Raw genomic sequence first — 12,679 nt, 5'->3', positions numbered from 1 at the left:
GGCTATCTGTGAATCTTACTTTACCTTTCTGTGCTTTTCGTGTGAATTCTGGAATCCTTCAAATTAACTAGTGGAAGATAAGAAATGAGAATACTGTTTCACTTAACCTGCACTTGCATTCAGCTGCTGGTATGTTAGTGTTTGTACAAGTATATATTTAATAAAACTAAAGGAATTATTAATACTTTTATTTTTACTGCTCCAACATTTTAGAAAAAAAGAAAAGATATTGCTAATGATTATGTTTTTAGCTTCTTAAATGTGGTTTCTTTGAAAATCTCTCTAAGTCATTCTCTCTAGCTCTTATACCTTAATTGTTGAATTTTACTGCAATTATTTTAGGGAATATAAATCAAAGTAGTTAATTATACTACGTGAATTGAGATATTGTGCATGTTAAAAGTATTTCTGTGATGCTTTCCAGTTTTCACAAAATTTGAATAGGAGTTCCCTTCCTCCCTTTTTTTTTTTTAAAAAAAGTATCATTTGATTTGACGCCTGCATTTTTTCCCTTTCCAGTTGCTGTTAAGCCCACTTGTTTCGTTATCTGTCACTACGCGTAAACTTGTTTTAAGCGCCACATCATATTTAATTTTTGCTTTTTTTGATAAGAAAAAAGCAAATTATTCTTCAATAAAAGCTGTAGAAATATTCTTTTCTGGAGGTATGAGTTCACACTTGTAGCATAGTGGTGTGGGGATGAAGAGTCTTATGTAGGGCCCAGTGTAGCTTGCTAGTGAGGGACACTGAGTCTCTAAAACTTAGGAGCCTTCTAAGTTGAGCTCAGAGGTGATCCTTGTTCTAACTGAAAAAGTTGAGCTTATTTTATTTTTTTAAAGAAGTGGCTAATTGCTATTTGTTATTGAATTCTGCAGTTACTGGATACTGCATTATCTACCCAAACATCACAGGCTGAAAAAGAGATGCAGGACACGGGTAATCTTAAACTTACCTTTTTATTTAGAGCCTGATAGCGAAGAGCAAGCAGGCTGACTCTAGAATTTGAATAATACAGCATCGAGAAGGAAATTCTTCCTGAGCCAATTTACAGAGAACCAGCATTGTGTTGTTATTTAATTTTACAAGCACTAATTTGCAAATGTGATGCTTGTTTTCTGTACTCCAAGATGCGAAGTGCTTGTGTGAGTACTTTGCAAATGTATGTACTTAAAATATATGTAAAAAGACGTAGCTTCACTGGGCTTCCCACATGGCAGTAGAGCAGGAGCCAGCAATCCATAAATGCAGTAAACCTTTAAATTAAAAAGAGATTAAATTTGAGCCTTGACATTTTTAAGAACATGTCTCTGGTTGTCGATTTTGGACCCTGTTTTGTAGTGTTTAGTATAGTAATTTGTAATTTGTATTAACAGTCTCTGGAGAATTTGTATTCTGAGCATACATATAAACTTCTTTTGGGAAACATGCAATGATCATGCTTCACTAGAGGCATTATCTGCTCGTGTCAAATGATGCACGCTTTCGGGTTAGTGAATTTGGTTGGGATTTGAGAGATGATCTACTAATTCTCCTCTTGAGAGTATATCTGTCTTTTGTGGAATAAGATTTTTGTACTATACAAAATTCTGTCCTTCTAAATAATGCCTTTTATTTTGGAAATCGATACTCTGTTGTGTTCTCTACGGGATGCTAAATCTCTTTTAATTTTACCTTTTCGTCTTGCAATATTTACAAACTATACCCTCCACAGGAAATTTCTCCCTTAGTTTAGTATTTTAGTTTAGCATTAATCTAAGATGAAGGAACGCTTTTAGGGAATCATTCATCTGACTGGTTTAGATATTTGTGTTAAAACATGCCCTAGAAATGCCTGTCATCTGTATTTGGTCAAATGACTTTCACCCTCGTTGCACAGATGCTTATAAAACAGGTATTTCCGGTGAAGTGTTGTTAGAAAATAAGGTTATAATGAAATAATATATTTTAAGTGTTTAAAATTATTATTTTAATATTTTTACTTATTTTTACTTATTTTTACTTATTTTTACTTATTTTTACTTATTTTTACTTATTTTTACTTATTTTTACTTATTTTTACTTATTTTTACTTATTTTTACTTATTTTTACTTATTTTTACTTATTTTACTTGAGTATTTAAATACTTAACTACTTTCAAATACTTTGGATATTAAGCGCTACATAAAAAAATCAGGAACACTTCAGGTGTACTAGAATACCTATCAACTACATAATCACACTGATAAGGTTTACAACTGCATTTTATGGAAAAAACTGCTTAGAGTATGTTATTTTATATTACAAAACATTTGCACACTAAACTAGTTCACCTGTTTATTCCATAGTGACATCTTCTGGTAGGTCTGAACATGCTCTTCCAAAATTATTTCTTTCAGTTTGATTAGTCCTAAAATAATGAGAACTGAGACCTAAGATCTCAGACTGCTGCTCGTAAACGTGCAGGGACTCAGTATATATTCCATAGCAGTTCTTCTATCTGATTTTTTCCTCCTCTTCTGTCTACCTTGGGAGGACCACAAAAACCATAATTTTGGGAAGTCTGTAGGGACTGGGAGCAGCGGATACAGTTTCCTCCTCCAAAGTCGTTGTGGAGTCGGCCCAAGTCGGCAGCGCCTGAGTCACTATCACCAGCTGGTAGTCGTTCTGGTTCCGCAGAGCCTGTTTAACAGCATCCTAGCAAATGCCTTGGTGTTTCCATAAGTTAAGCACTGATTAAGCATAATAAGCTACTGTTGGTTTGGGTTTTTTCCTCTCCTTAATATGGATTTATGTGGGCTTTTGGAGCTTGCTTTCAACTAGTTTTATATCGTTGCTGTTATACCAAGAGCTGTCTGGAGCTGGTAATCAGATTTTCTTCAAAAGCACTGGAATTGCTTAAACAATTACAAATGGGATTTATTGCAAACAAGCAAACAAAAAAAAAAGCCTTCCTTTTCTGTTTGGGATAGTGGCAGAATTCTAAACATCTGGTCTCCATATAACTCCAGTTACTTTACATGGTAAAGTGAATGCTCGCATCTAAAGTCAAAAACCACCTTGCTTGCCTCCTGGGAAACAGCTTTGTCCTCTTTTCCTGGCGTGAACCACAGACATCTACAAATTGGGTAGTATTTATGTTGTTATTTTATTTCCTATTACATGATTTATTAGGATCTTTAATTCATTTTTAAATTGCTTGGTTTAGAATGATAACCAGTCCAGTCTTTACAATCAGTTGCTCTAAAATCTAGGTTTTTAACCAGTCAGCTTGTCTCTAAGTCTATTGTATAACGATCTTCTCCCTTTCTGGGGGAAAGGTTGGGGATTAGCTCTGACAAAACCATCTGTTTGGAAGGTAGATGTCTGTTTCGAAAAGCCAGCTGGGGAAGTGCAGAGGAATACTTAGGAACAGTGATCCCTCGTGTGTATGCATAAACTCCTAACATAATTTCTGAAGGAGAGCAGATACATCTTGTGCATGTGTGTGTGTGTCTGGTCACTTCTGAGAGTGGAAGTTGCATTTACAAGAAAGTATCAAATGTAGTGTTTTCTTTTTACTTCAAAACATTTTCTGTGACTATTCACAGATCGTGTTATCACTGAGATTAATTTCATATAATAGAGTAAATTGAGTTCTGGGAGGTTGGGACAGGACTTTCAGCTTCTAGTGCAGATTAGCAATTGGGGGCTTAATGTTTAGGGTTGGTTTTTTGTTGTTTGTTTTTTTTTTTTCTTAAGCACCTTGGTGCAATTTTTTTCCCAGTTTTTCTTTCACTCATTGGAAGAAAAAAAGGAAAAGGTAGAAGCTACGGAACATGAAACTTCATCCAAATGGTATGCTCTAAAAGTATACTGGGCAGCGTATCAGGAGGGAAAACTAACTCCTCTGCAAGTGCTTATCTCTGAACAAAAGTTAGCATGGTCCTGAAAGTCTGATGTTTGCCAGTTAATGCACAGGGTTTTCCTAGTGCCGTGTCTGTGCGCAGGGTGGATGCAGATGCTGGCTGCACCTCTGAGTGAAGTGAAAGAGCTGAGGGAACTGAACCGGGTCTGATGCTTGCTCCACCAGATATACTGCAAACTCTCACGGTCTGTTTGGGAAATTAGATAATTTAAAAGGAAGACCCAGAGTATATGGAGGAAACAAAGGAGTAGGGGGCCAGGAAGTAGCTGGTAAATAAATGATTGACTAAATAGACTAGCGACATAAGTGGTTCTCTAAGTGGGATAGAAATTTTGTTTTAATTGATATAAACAAGTTTATGTTTATGCCCAAGTTAACGCACAAGCTGTTGCCAACAGCCACTGTACAGCACATTCTCTTTTTTATATGTCTTGTTACAACAAACAAGATGCTGTCATACTGCATTGAATTGCATTTTTTTTAATGCAGATAATTGGGCAATTGCAAAAATAAAAGTTCTAAAAATGCATCTAGATTGAATTAATATTTTTATGTAATATTGGAAATGTGAGAAATCTCATCTTGCAAAATCTTAACTTTAGGGTTTCTATATACTGCATTTTCAATACACTGATTGTGTTTTTATTTGTGGTAACTTGCTGTATAATTTATACTCTTATTTCCACCCTATGTATTTGATGATAAAAAAATATGCTCCTCTGTTATAAAATACCATTTTAGTATTGTATGGTTTGTTGACTTCAGGCGTACAATTAAGTCTTGAATACAGTGCTTGTAATTAGCATACATTTTGTTATTGTCTTTGTCATTTGCAGCTGAAATCTTTACAAACAGATTTTTTTGCACAATAGTTTACTGTGGGCTAGAGTATTCATGGAGAGTTTGAAACACATACTTCTCCGTATTTTGAGACTGCAGAGTATCTAATGAGTTTCTACTTCTGAAGGTAATCCTCAAGCACATTCAGAAGTGTCCATCAAACAGTCATTTCCTTTCTTTGCATTGAATTTCTCTTAATATTTTTGTGTGTTATTGTTTCAGGTGAGCCTGATTTGGATGATTAATTTCTTGGTAATCAAGTTTTCAGCAGGCAGTTGAATCTAACATAAGTCCTCTCAGTCATCCAGTGCACAAATGAAAATTCTCATTTCAGTCGCTAGTCTTGCCTGTGGCATCCTCTTTCCTCCCACTCAGACTGAACACTTAAAAAAAGTAGCCATCTATATAATACATACAAGTTAATAACATCGCTGTATAGGAATGCCGGTGGATTTTCAGAAATCATATGTAATATAAAGTAAGCTCTAACTTTATTTGGATCTTGCAGGTGCGCAGATTTGCAGAAGCATTTTTTTGTCTTGAGCATCCTAGGCAAGCTGCCCTTGCCTATCAAGAACTACAGTGAGTAGCCTTTCGAAGTGCACAGTATGTAGCATGTAGTACTGTTCTTCTGTAGCTTATGTTGTGTAGAAGTACTGTCTGGCAAAAATACTTGCATAACAAGTTCAAGAGAAACTTAGGTTCTAAATACAGATTTGAAGTTTTTTAATGAAAGTTAGGTAAGAGGTTATTAAATAACTATTAAAGCTTTTTAATAACTAATTGGTAGAAAAGCTTCTACTAAAGTGAATTAAACTACTGCTTATTTCTGTTAATGTAAAAATAAATAGTTCTATTTTTTTCATGTAGGACTACTTCCTTTTTTTTCAGTGCTCAAAGTCACCTACAGATGTGTGCAGCTATCAAAAACACTTCCTTCTGCAGTTCTCTTCCACCCCTCCCTATTGAATGCAGTGAGCTAGATGGAGATATGAACTCCTTGCCTATAATCTTTGAAGATCGATATTTAGATTCAATTACTGAAGGTAACCACACTTCACAGTGCAGTTTTCTTTTTTGAAGAAATGAGCAAAAATTATGTAAAACCTGAGTATTTTTCTTTACATTTCTTACTGGCTTTAAAGGAGTACATTTGTTTGCTAGGAAATGTTTCTGTAGTTTGAGTTTTGAGAGTATGTGAAGTTCTATAATTACTAGTGTTTTATAGCTTCAGTTACCTGCATAATCTTGTTGTAAACAATCCTTTTTCTTTTTTTTTTTTTTTAACCCATGCTTTTTTTTTTTTTTGTGAAAGATCTGGATGTACCCTGGTTGGTAGTTCAGAGTCTTCCAAGGTCAGAGTCCAGTAAACTGGATAAATTTGAAGCTGAAGAAGGTTTTGTAGCTGGTTTTACTAGCCCGGAACTGAAAATAAGACCTGCAGGTGCCTCCAACCTTTGGCATTCAGAAAGTGAAAAGATGCTAACAAAAACTTTGAAAGGGAAAAATGAAGATGCAAATAAATCCAAAGTTAAGGTTACTAAGCTCATGAAAACAATGAAACCTGAAAACACAAAAAAAGTTGTGAAACAGAACTCTAAGGACTCTGTGGTCTTAGTAGGCTACAAATGTTTGAAAAGTGCAGCACTGGAAGATGCCTCTAGAAGTTCGGAAGGCAGGCCTTCATACAATGCTAACGAAGGGCTGGACCCTACATTTGGCGGATTTCCTTGTGATACAAAGACCTGCACCAGGCAAATAAGTCAAAGAGAACTTGCATTTTTGCCATCTGGAACTGAGGAAAAGACTGCCAAGATTGAAGGTGTCCAACCAGGTCTGGGTAGCCCTGTGCACTGTGAAAATGTGGCTATTTTTGGTAGACTTACTATCTCCCAGACAGGTTCTGGAACTATACAAGCAGATAGTGCTCTACAGCCCAGAGGTACACTTGAAGGTTGTCATGGAGGTCAACCAGCTTCCTCAGGAGTCAGGACAATTGAGGTCAAACCAAGTAATAAGAATCCCTATGAAGGGGAGAAAGTAACTGTTCACATTGGATCATGGGCTGAGTTTCCGCAAGATGGAGTACAAGGAGAGAATTTGCAGACACCCAATATTCAGTCTTCAGAATCTGGAAATAAACTGAGTTCAGGAGAACAGGAACCACTGCTTGAAAAGGAAGATGTCCATGAAAGAAACTTCCGACATACCAGTGACACCTTGACAAAAATGAAAAATAATCAGCCTACTTTTTCTACAAAAGAAAGTCAACTTTCTGCAAGTGGAGACATGAGTAAATTACCAGATGTTAGCGTGACATATGCCTCCTCTAGGTTTTCAGATTCAGGCGTAGAAAGTGAACCAAGTTCTTTTGCAACTCACCCCAACCCTGATCAGGTTTTTGAAAATGTTCAAGGGCAAAGCGCACACAATGGTGAAAGGGTATTTCCTCAGCTTTTACTAAAACCAGACTGTGCTATAAAAAACGCAATAGAAAGCCATTGCACTGAGAGTACTAGCGCTGTAAGTGAAATACAGTCATCCCTGACGTCCATAAATTCTCTGCCTTCAGATGATGATGAGCTGTCACCTGATGAGAATTCAAAGATATCTATTGTACCGGAATGCCAGCTAAGTGATAGTAAAACGGTATTGGATCTTGGAGCAATTGACTTGTCAAAATGTGATGACAGTAAAAAATCAAACACCAATTTGCAGCAACAGTGTGTTGTATTTTCAGGGCATTCGGATAACAAAACTCTGTCTATACATTCCTTGCTTTCAGGAACAAAAGATCTTTTACATTTAGTTGTTTCAGATGAGGATACGTCTACAGAGGTGAAAAGTTATAGCCCACAGTCAGACCTTGGCACAATCTGCAAGGACTCTCAGGACATTGAAAGGCATCTTAACACTACAGAAGAAACAGTTAAATTGCATTTGGAAATTACTTGTATGGGTGAGCCATCTGTGGTTTCAGGTTCTTCATCTGTAAATGCAGTGTATGAGGTTGAAAAAACAAATGAAGGGAAACATGACGAGCCTTTAGAACTAAAGGAGACAACTGAAGAACTGTCAGTAGCTAAAAGTGAAACTGGTACAGATAATCCTTCTCCAACCAGTAGTACTGACATGGTAAAGCAAGGGCTTGTCGAAAACTATTTTGGCTCTCGAAGCAGCACAGATATTTCAGATATTTGGCCTATGGACAACAGCAATCCTGTTAGCCCTCAAAAGGAAACATATGAAAAACAAATTATTTGCTCTTCCCAACAAGACGAGGAAGAAGAGGAGGATCAAGAAATGATTGAAAACGGGTATTATGAAGAAACAGACTATAGTATTTTAGATGGAGCTTCCAGTGCTGACCAGGATCATGGCTCAGCAGAAGAGAGAGCCCTGAGATCTGAAAGGATTGATAGTGGGCATCTGCGAGATGGAATGACTGTGCCTCCTGTCTGTACTCCTGGTTGTCTGTCTTTTCCTTCTTCTCTGAGAGACTCTCCTTGCAATGTTATCTGTTCTTCAAGGAATAAATCTGATGCAATTACACAACAGCCAGGCAGCACATTCTACAGCTCAGCTTCATCTGTTTCCTGGTATGAAAGCTCCCCAAAACCTCAAATGTTAGCGTAAGTGATTGTTTTAAATCAAAGTTTTTTACTTTTAGAAATTATGATAATATAGTACAGAAGGGGAAAAGAAGCGTAGTTAGGCTCCAGAGTGTCCCCAGGAGTGTGGCTTGTGGATTCTGCACACTCAAGTAACATCACGTTTTAGATGTTCGGACAGAAAGTGTGTTAGCACTAAATTCCTTCTATCAGTTGTCTTGTAATTTTATGTGGTTTGACCAAGCAAAACACGATTTTTTTGTTTCTCTGTGTTCCTTTTAAAAAAAAAAAAAACATTCAGCTGAAAAGCGATGTCATAATGGCTACTGAGCATAAAAATGGTGTTTTATGAAATGGAAGCTGTTAAAATAGCAAGCATAGGAAAATATGCTTTGAGTTTAAAAACAAAAACATTCTGTAACTGGTTGTCTATCTAATTAGTTAAGTGAAGCAAATGTGCAATGCTAGCCTGGGTAATGGCCTTATTTTTCAATCTTAACTTCAAATATCCAAAATGTAACACTTCAGAGACCATAGTGCTCTAAATTACACTGCAATTTGGATACCAGGAAAGTCAAATTTAGAGGAACATCAGGGATGCCAGATCACACCTCCTCTTGCTGGCTTTAAGCATAGGAGTTTTCCGATACCCCCCTGCTGCTAACTGAACATGGGAAGCAGCAGCTTAATGTGTTGTATTGGAAGTAAAACGTTGCTGTCAGAAAGAAGAAACCTTAGAAGAGAGGTGCAGACAAGGAGCATGCTAAGCAAGCAGAAGAGATAAAAGACGAGATAGTTTGCGGTAAGCAGCTGAGAATAGGAGTAAGGACTGAGCGGTGGTGGAGGAAAACAGGTTAGAAATAGACAGAAAAGTAACTTCTGAAATACTGGAGAGTGGGTGCTGGTGCAGAATGGGAGGGATGAAAAGCAGAGGCTATTTAGGGTGTTGTGTAACAATAAAAGAAAGAGGGAACTCGAAGTAAAATCGAGGACTTAGCCTTGGGGAAGGCAGAGTCTCCCGCAGCGTGGGATGACTGGGATTCCAGAGGGCACAATCTGCTCCATGGAGAACCAGCCTTGGTACAGTCAGTTCAGAAAACACGCCTTGAGTACAAACTAAGTAACTTCTGCTGCAGAGTGATAAGACCAACTGCCTGCAGTGGTTTCTGTTCAGGCTGACTTCATTGAGGATTGTTCTTGCCAGTTAATAAGGAATAAGCTAAAGATAAAGCTGGGAAAACAGAGAACAAAAAGTAGAATGGGAGGAAAACAGTGAGCAGGCAGAAGAGGATGGGATGCTCTGTGAGGCATCACGCAGAACAGACGGATTAAGGAGGCAAAGGAGCATAAGGAAGCATAAAGCTTGAAGTGCTGCAGGGAAACTGATATGCAGTTAATTTGGTAGGAAGGTCATACACAAAAAAGTAAGAGAAGGGGAAGAAAGGGAGGAACACAGGGAACTCCTGGCATGTGGGGAGCTGAGCTATTAGAAACCATATAATATCTAAATATGATATCTAAAAGATCAGAGATCTGGATCTGGCTTCTTCAGAAGCAGGTATCAGTTATTCAGCCTACCAGGGGGACTTTCTAGTGAGCAGTTACAGCACTGGCTCCAGCTCTCTGCTCACCTAGGAAACAGGTTTTAAGTTTGTCAAGAATTATCAAAAGTCAGTGGAAATCTTTACCTTGACTTCTGATGGATTGCAATTACTGTAATTTTGTTACTGCGTTTAAACAAAGCTGTTGCTTGCTCAAGACCAGAACTAACCCAGAATCTTCAGTGGTTTCAGAAATACTTCAGAGTTTGCAGAGACGTTCAAAGGAGAGAAGAGAGTAGAGCTTGGGGTATGGATTTTGTTAATGAGGAGAAGGGGGCTGTAGGAAGCTGAAATAAAAAAATATTTTGAGGAACTGGCTTGTTTTGTGGAGGTAGTAATTTGATAAATATATTTTCCTTTGTATCAATTACATAGAAGACAAAGTAAAAAGACAGTAGAAAACTATATCCTAGGAGACCCTATGTTTGTCTGACAATAGTAAATGTTGTTTTATCTTAAATATGGTTTCATTCCAGTTTCCTACAGGCTAAAGAAGAACTGAAGCAACTTAAACTTCCTGGATTTATGTATAGTGATGTTTTCAAACTGGCTTCTTCAATACCTTATTTCAGTATGGAAGAGGATGACTGTTCAGAAGAAGGAATACATCTTATAGTCTGCGTCCATGGCCTAGATGGTATGCTGGGAAATGTGATACTGAATGAGGTAGCAGTTCAGGTTAGCGGTCAGGTTTAGCTTTTGTCATTTGAACTCTGAACTGAACGCTTCTGAAATAGGCTCACTGGAAGGAAATGGGAATCTGACGTTGTACTGTTACATTTGACAGTGTGTTCCACAGAATCGTTTAAATTCAGAATTTTATGTAACATTTGTCTCTAGTAAAACTTCCATGCACATAAACCCACTTTATGCCATAGCTCACATTAGACACATCTTCCACTTTTTTATATATAGGTGTTTGTCCGTATCATGGTAATAGAATGGAGTTACTAACAAAACAGTTTTGTTTAGAATTTGTAATGTTACATTGTCAAGGAAAATAAAATACGTGTATCTTGGTAGGAAAAAAATAGTATATGTAAAGTGCGGTCCAGTGTTTGTAAGGTTTTAAAAGGCTAGATTACAGAATCAGAGAATGCTTGAGGTTGGAAGGGGTCTCTGGAGATTGTCTAGTCCAACTCCCCTGCTCAAAGCAGGGTCACCTAAAGCAGGTTGCCCAGGACCCAGCCCAGCTCGGTTTTTGAGTATTTCCAAGGACGGAGACTCTACTGTAGTAGAAATGAGAAAATGTCCTGCCAATTGAAAGAAGGATTGGAAAGTTTAAATAGTTTTAAAAACTATTAAGTTTAAAGTTTAAATATTTTAATTAATATAGTCACCTGCTTTTAGTTCAAAGCATATGTGCATGTTAAGAAATAATATCCCCTCTAGTTAAGATATGCATAGTTTCCTGCCATCAACATTTTTGTCTTTTTTGAGAAGCTTCTTAAATTGCCAATGTAAGGAAACACAAGAGGGCAACAGATAGAATATTGGACTGGACTGACACTGAACAGCCTTCTTGTTCATTTTTCAAATTCCTAAGTTAAAAAAAAAAAGTTAAAATAACAAAATACCTTTTCTTTCTTCCTCTGGGCAGAAAGCATCCTTTGTTAAGCGCTTTTAAAGTGGAACTCGGAAGTATTCCTCCTTACTAGCATAGATATTCAAGTGCTATTGCATGCCTAGAATTGACACAAAAGTTAACTTGGCCAAAAAACCTGTTGTTAAAAAAACATGTTTTCAAAGCCTTAGAAAAATCCATATAGTTAGAATTTTCTTATGAAATGTCAAGTCCATACAAGTTCTTTCCTGTTAATAAGAGATTTAAATAAAAATCTTGTTCTCTAATTAAGGCAGAAAGGGTACTCTCTCTTCAAAACAATACGTGATCATTGATGTAGAGAGATCTTCAGGATGCTAGCTAAACTAGCATTTGTTGTCTTGGGTACCAGTCTAAATGTATCTTTGTCTGCTGACATTCCACTCTGCCTTTTTATTCTATGAAAATGTTTACAACTTGCCCTTATTCCTTGTTTCTTCACTGAATTCTTTAAGCTAGCTCTGAGTTCTTTAATTGACTTTTATCAAAGTCAATTAGGTTTTCAAGAATGTAATGTTCACAGTGCTCTGTATCTGTTGGATGCTAAGAGAAAATCAAACACGACTTACTAAATCCTTGCTTTTTTAAAATGGTGTCTGCATTGAATGTCATTTTTATAGACCGTTTTGTCACTGCATTTGGCATTGCAGTTTATCTTCCCAAGTCTTACTGAATTTTAATTAGGGCTGAGAATATCATTAGCTGTGTTTAAATATAAAGTTGTGCCGTAGGTTCATTTCAGTATTCTAAGTGCTTTTATTGCAAGTTAACTTCACAGTATTTAACTTGATTGTTTTTCCTTTTAAGGTAACAGCGCAGATCTAAGATTAGTGAAGACTTACATTGAGCTAGGGCTGCCTGGAGGGAGAATAGATTTTCTTATGTCCGAGAGGAATCAGGTATTTGCCAACAAAAAAAGAACTTTTGTAAAGCAATAAACAGCGTACATCTTCAGTCGTGTTTATTTAATGGCACTATCATGTTGCAGTTTACCACATGCTGTATATTTTATTGTATTCTCATGGAATCCGTGATTTGATCTGTGGCTTGCATTGAAGTAATTACAAAACCTAGGGTGATATTGAAGGTAAATACATAAGGAGTAACGTTGTTGCTGCCATTTTGTTGTGTGTACTGATC

The 12,679-nt window shown here is 36.9% G+C and overlaps 1 protein-coding gene across 6 annotated transcripts in view; it reads left to right on the top strand.

Annotated features, from left to right (window-relative positions):
• FAM135A (family with sequence similarity 135 member A) overlaps window positions 1–12,679 on the top strand; it is a 92,009-nt gene that overhangs the window by 55,699 nt on the left and 23,631 nt on the right. For all 6 annotated transcript variants that reach the window (XM_087775488.1, XM_087775487.1, XM_087775491.1 and 3 more), the window contains 5 exons: window positions 5,233–5,306; window positions 5,616–5,770; window positions 6,040–8,356; window positions 10,413–10,573; window positions 12,347–12,438. In XM_087775488.1, coding sequence (XP_087631614.1) covers window positions 5,233–5,306; window positions 5,616–5,770; window positions 6,040–8,356; window positions 10,413–10,573; window positions 12,347–12,438 — 2,799 coding nt within the window. The remainder of the gene's footprint in view (window positions 1–5,232; window positions 5,307–5,615; window positions 5,771–6,039; window positions 8,357–10,412; window positions 10,574–12,346; window positions 12,439–12,679) is intronic.

Source organism: Nipponia nippon, unplaced genomic scaffold, assembly GCF_047370975.1.
Source record: "Nipponia nippon isolate SJK-2023a ecotype South Korea unplaced genomic scaffold, ASM4737097v1 scaffold_4, whole genome shotgun sequence".
Classification (NCBI taxonomy): domain Eukaryota; kingdom Metazoa; phylum Chordata; class Aves; order Pelecaniformes; family Threskiornithidae; genus Nipponia; species Nipponia nippon.
This window is presented reverse-complemented; position numbering and strand designations above follow the sequence as displayed.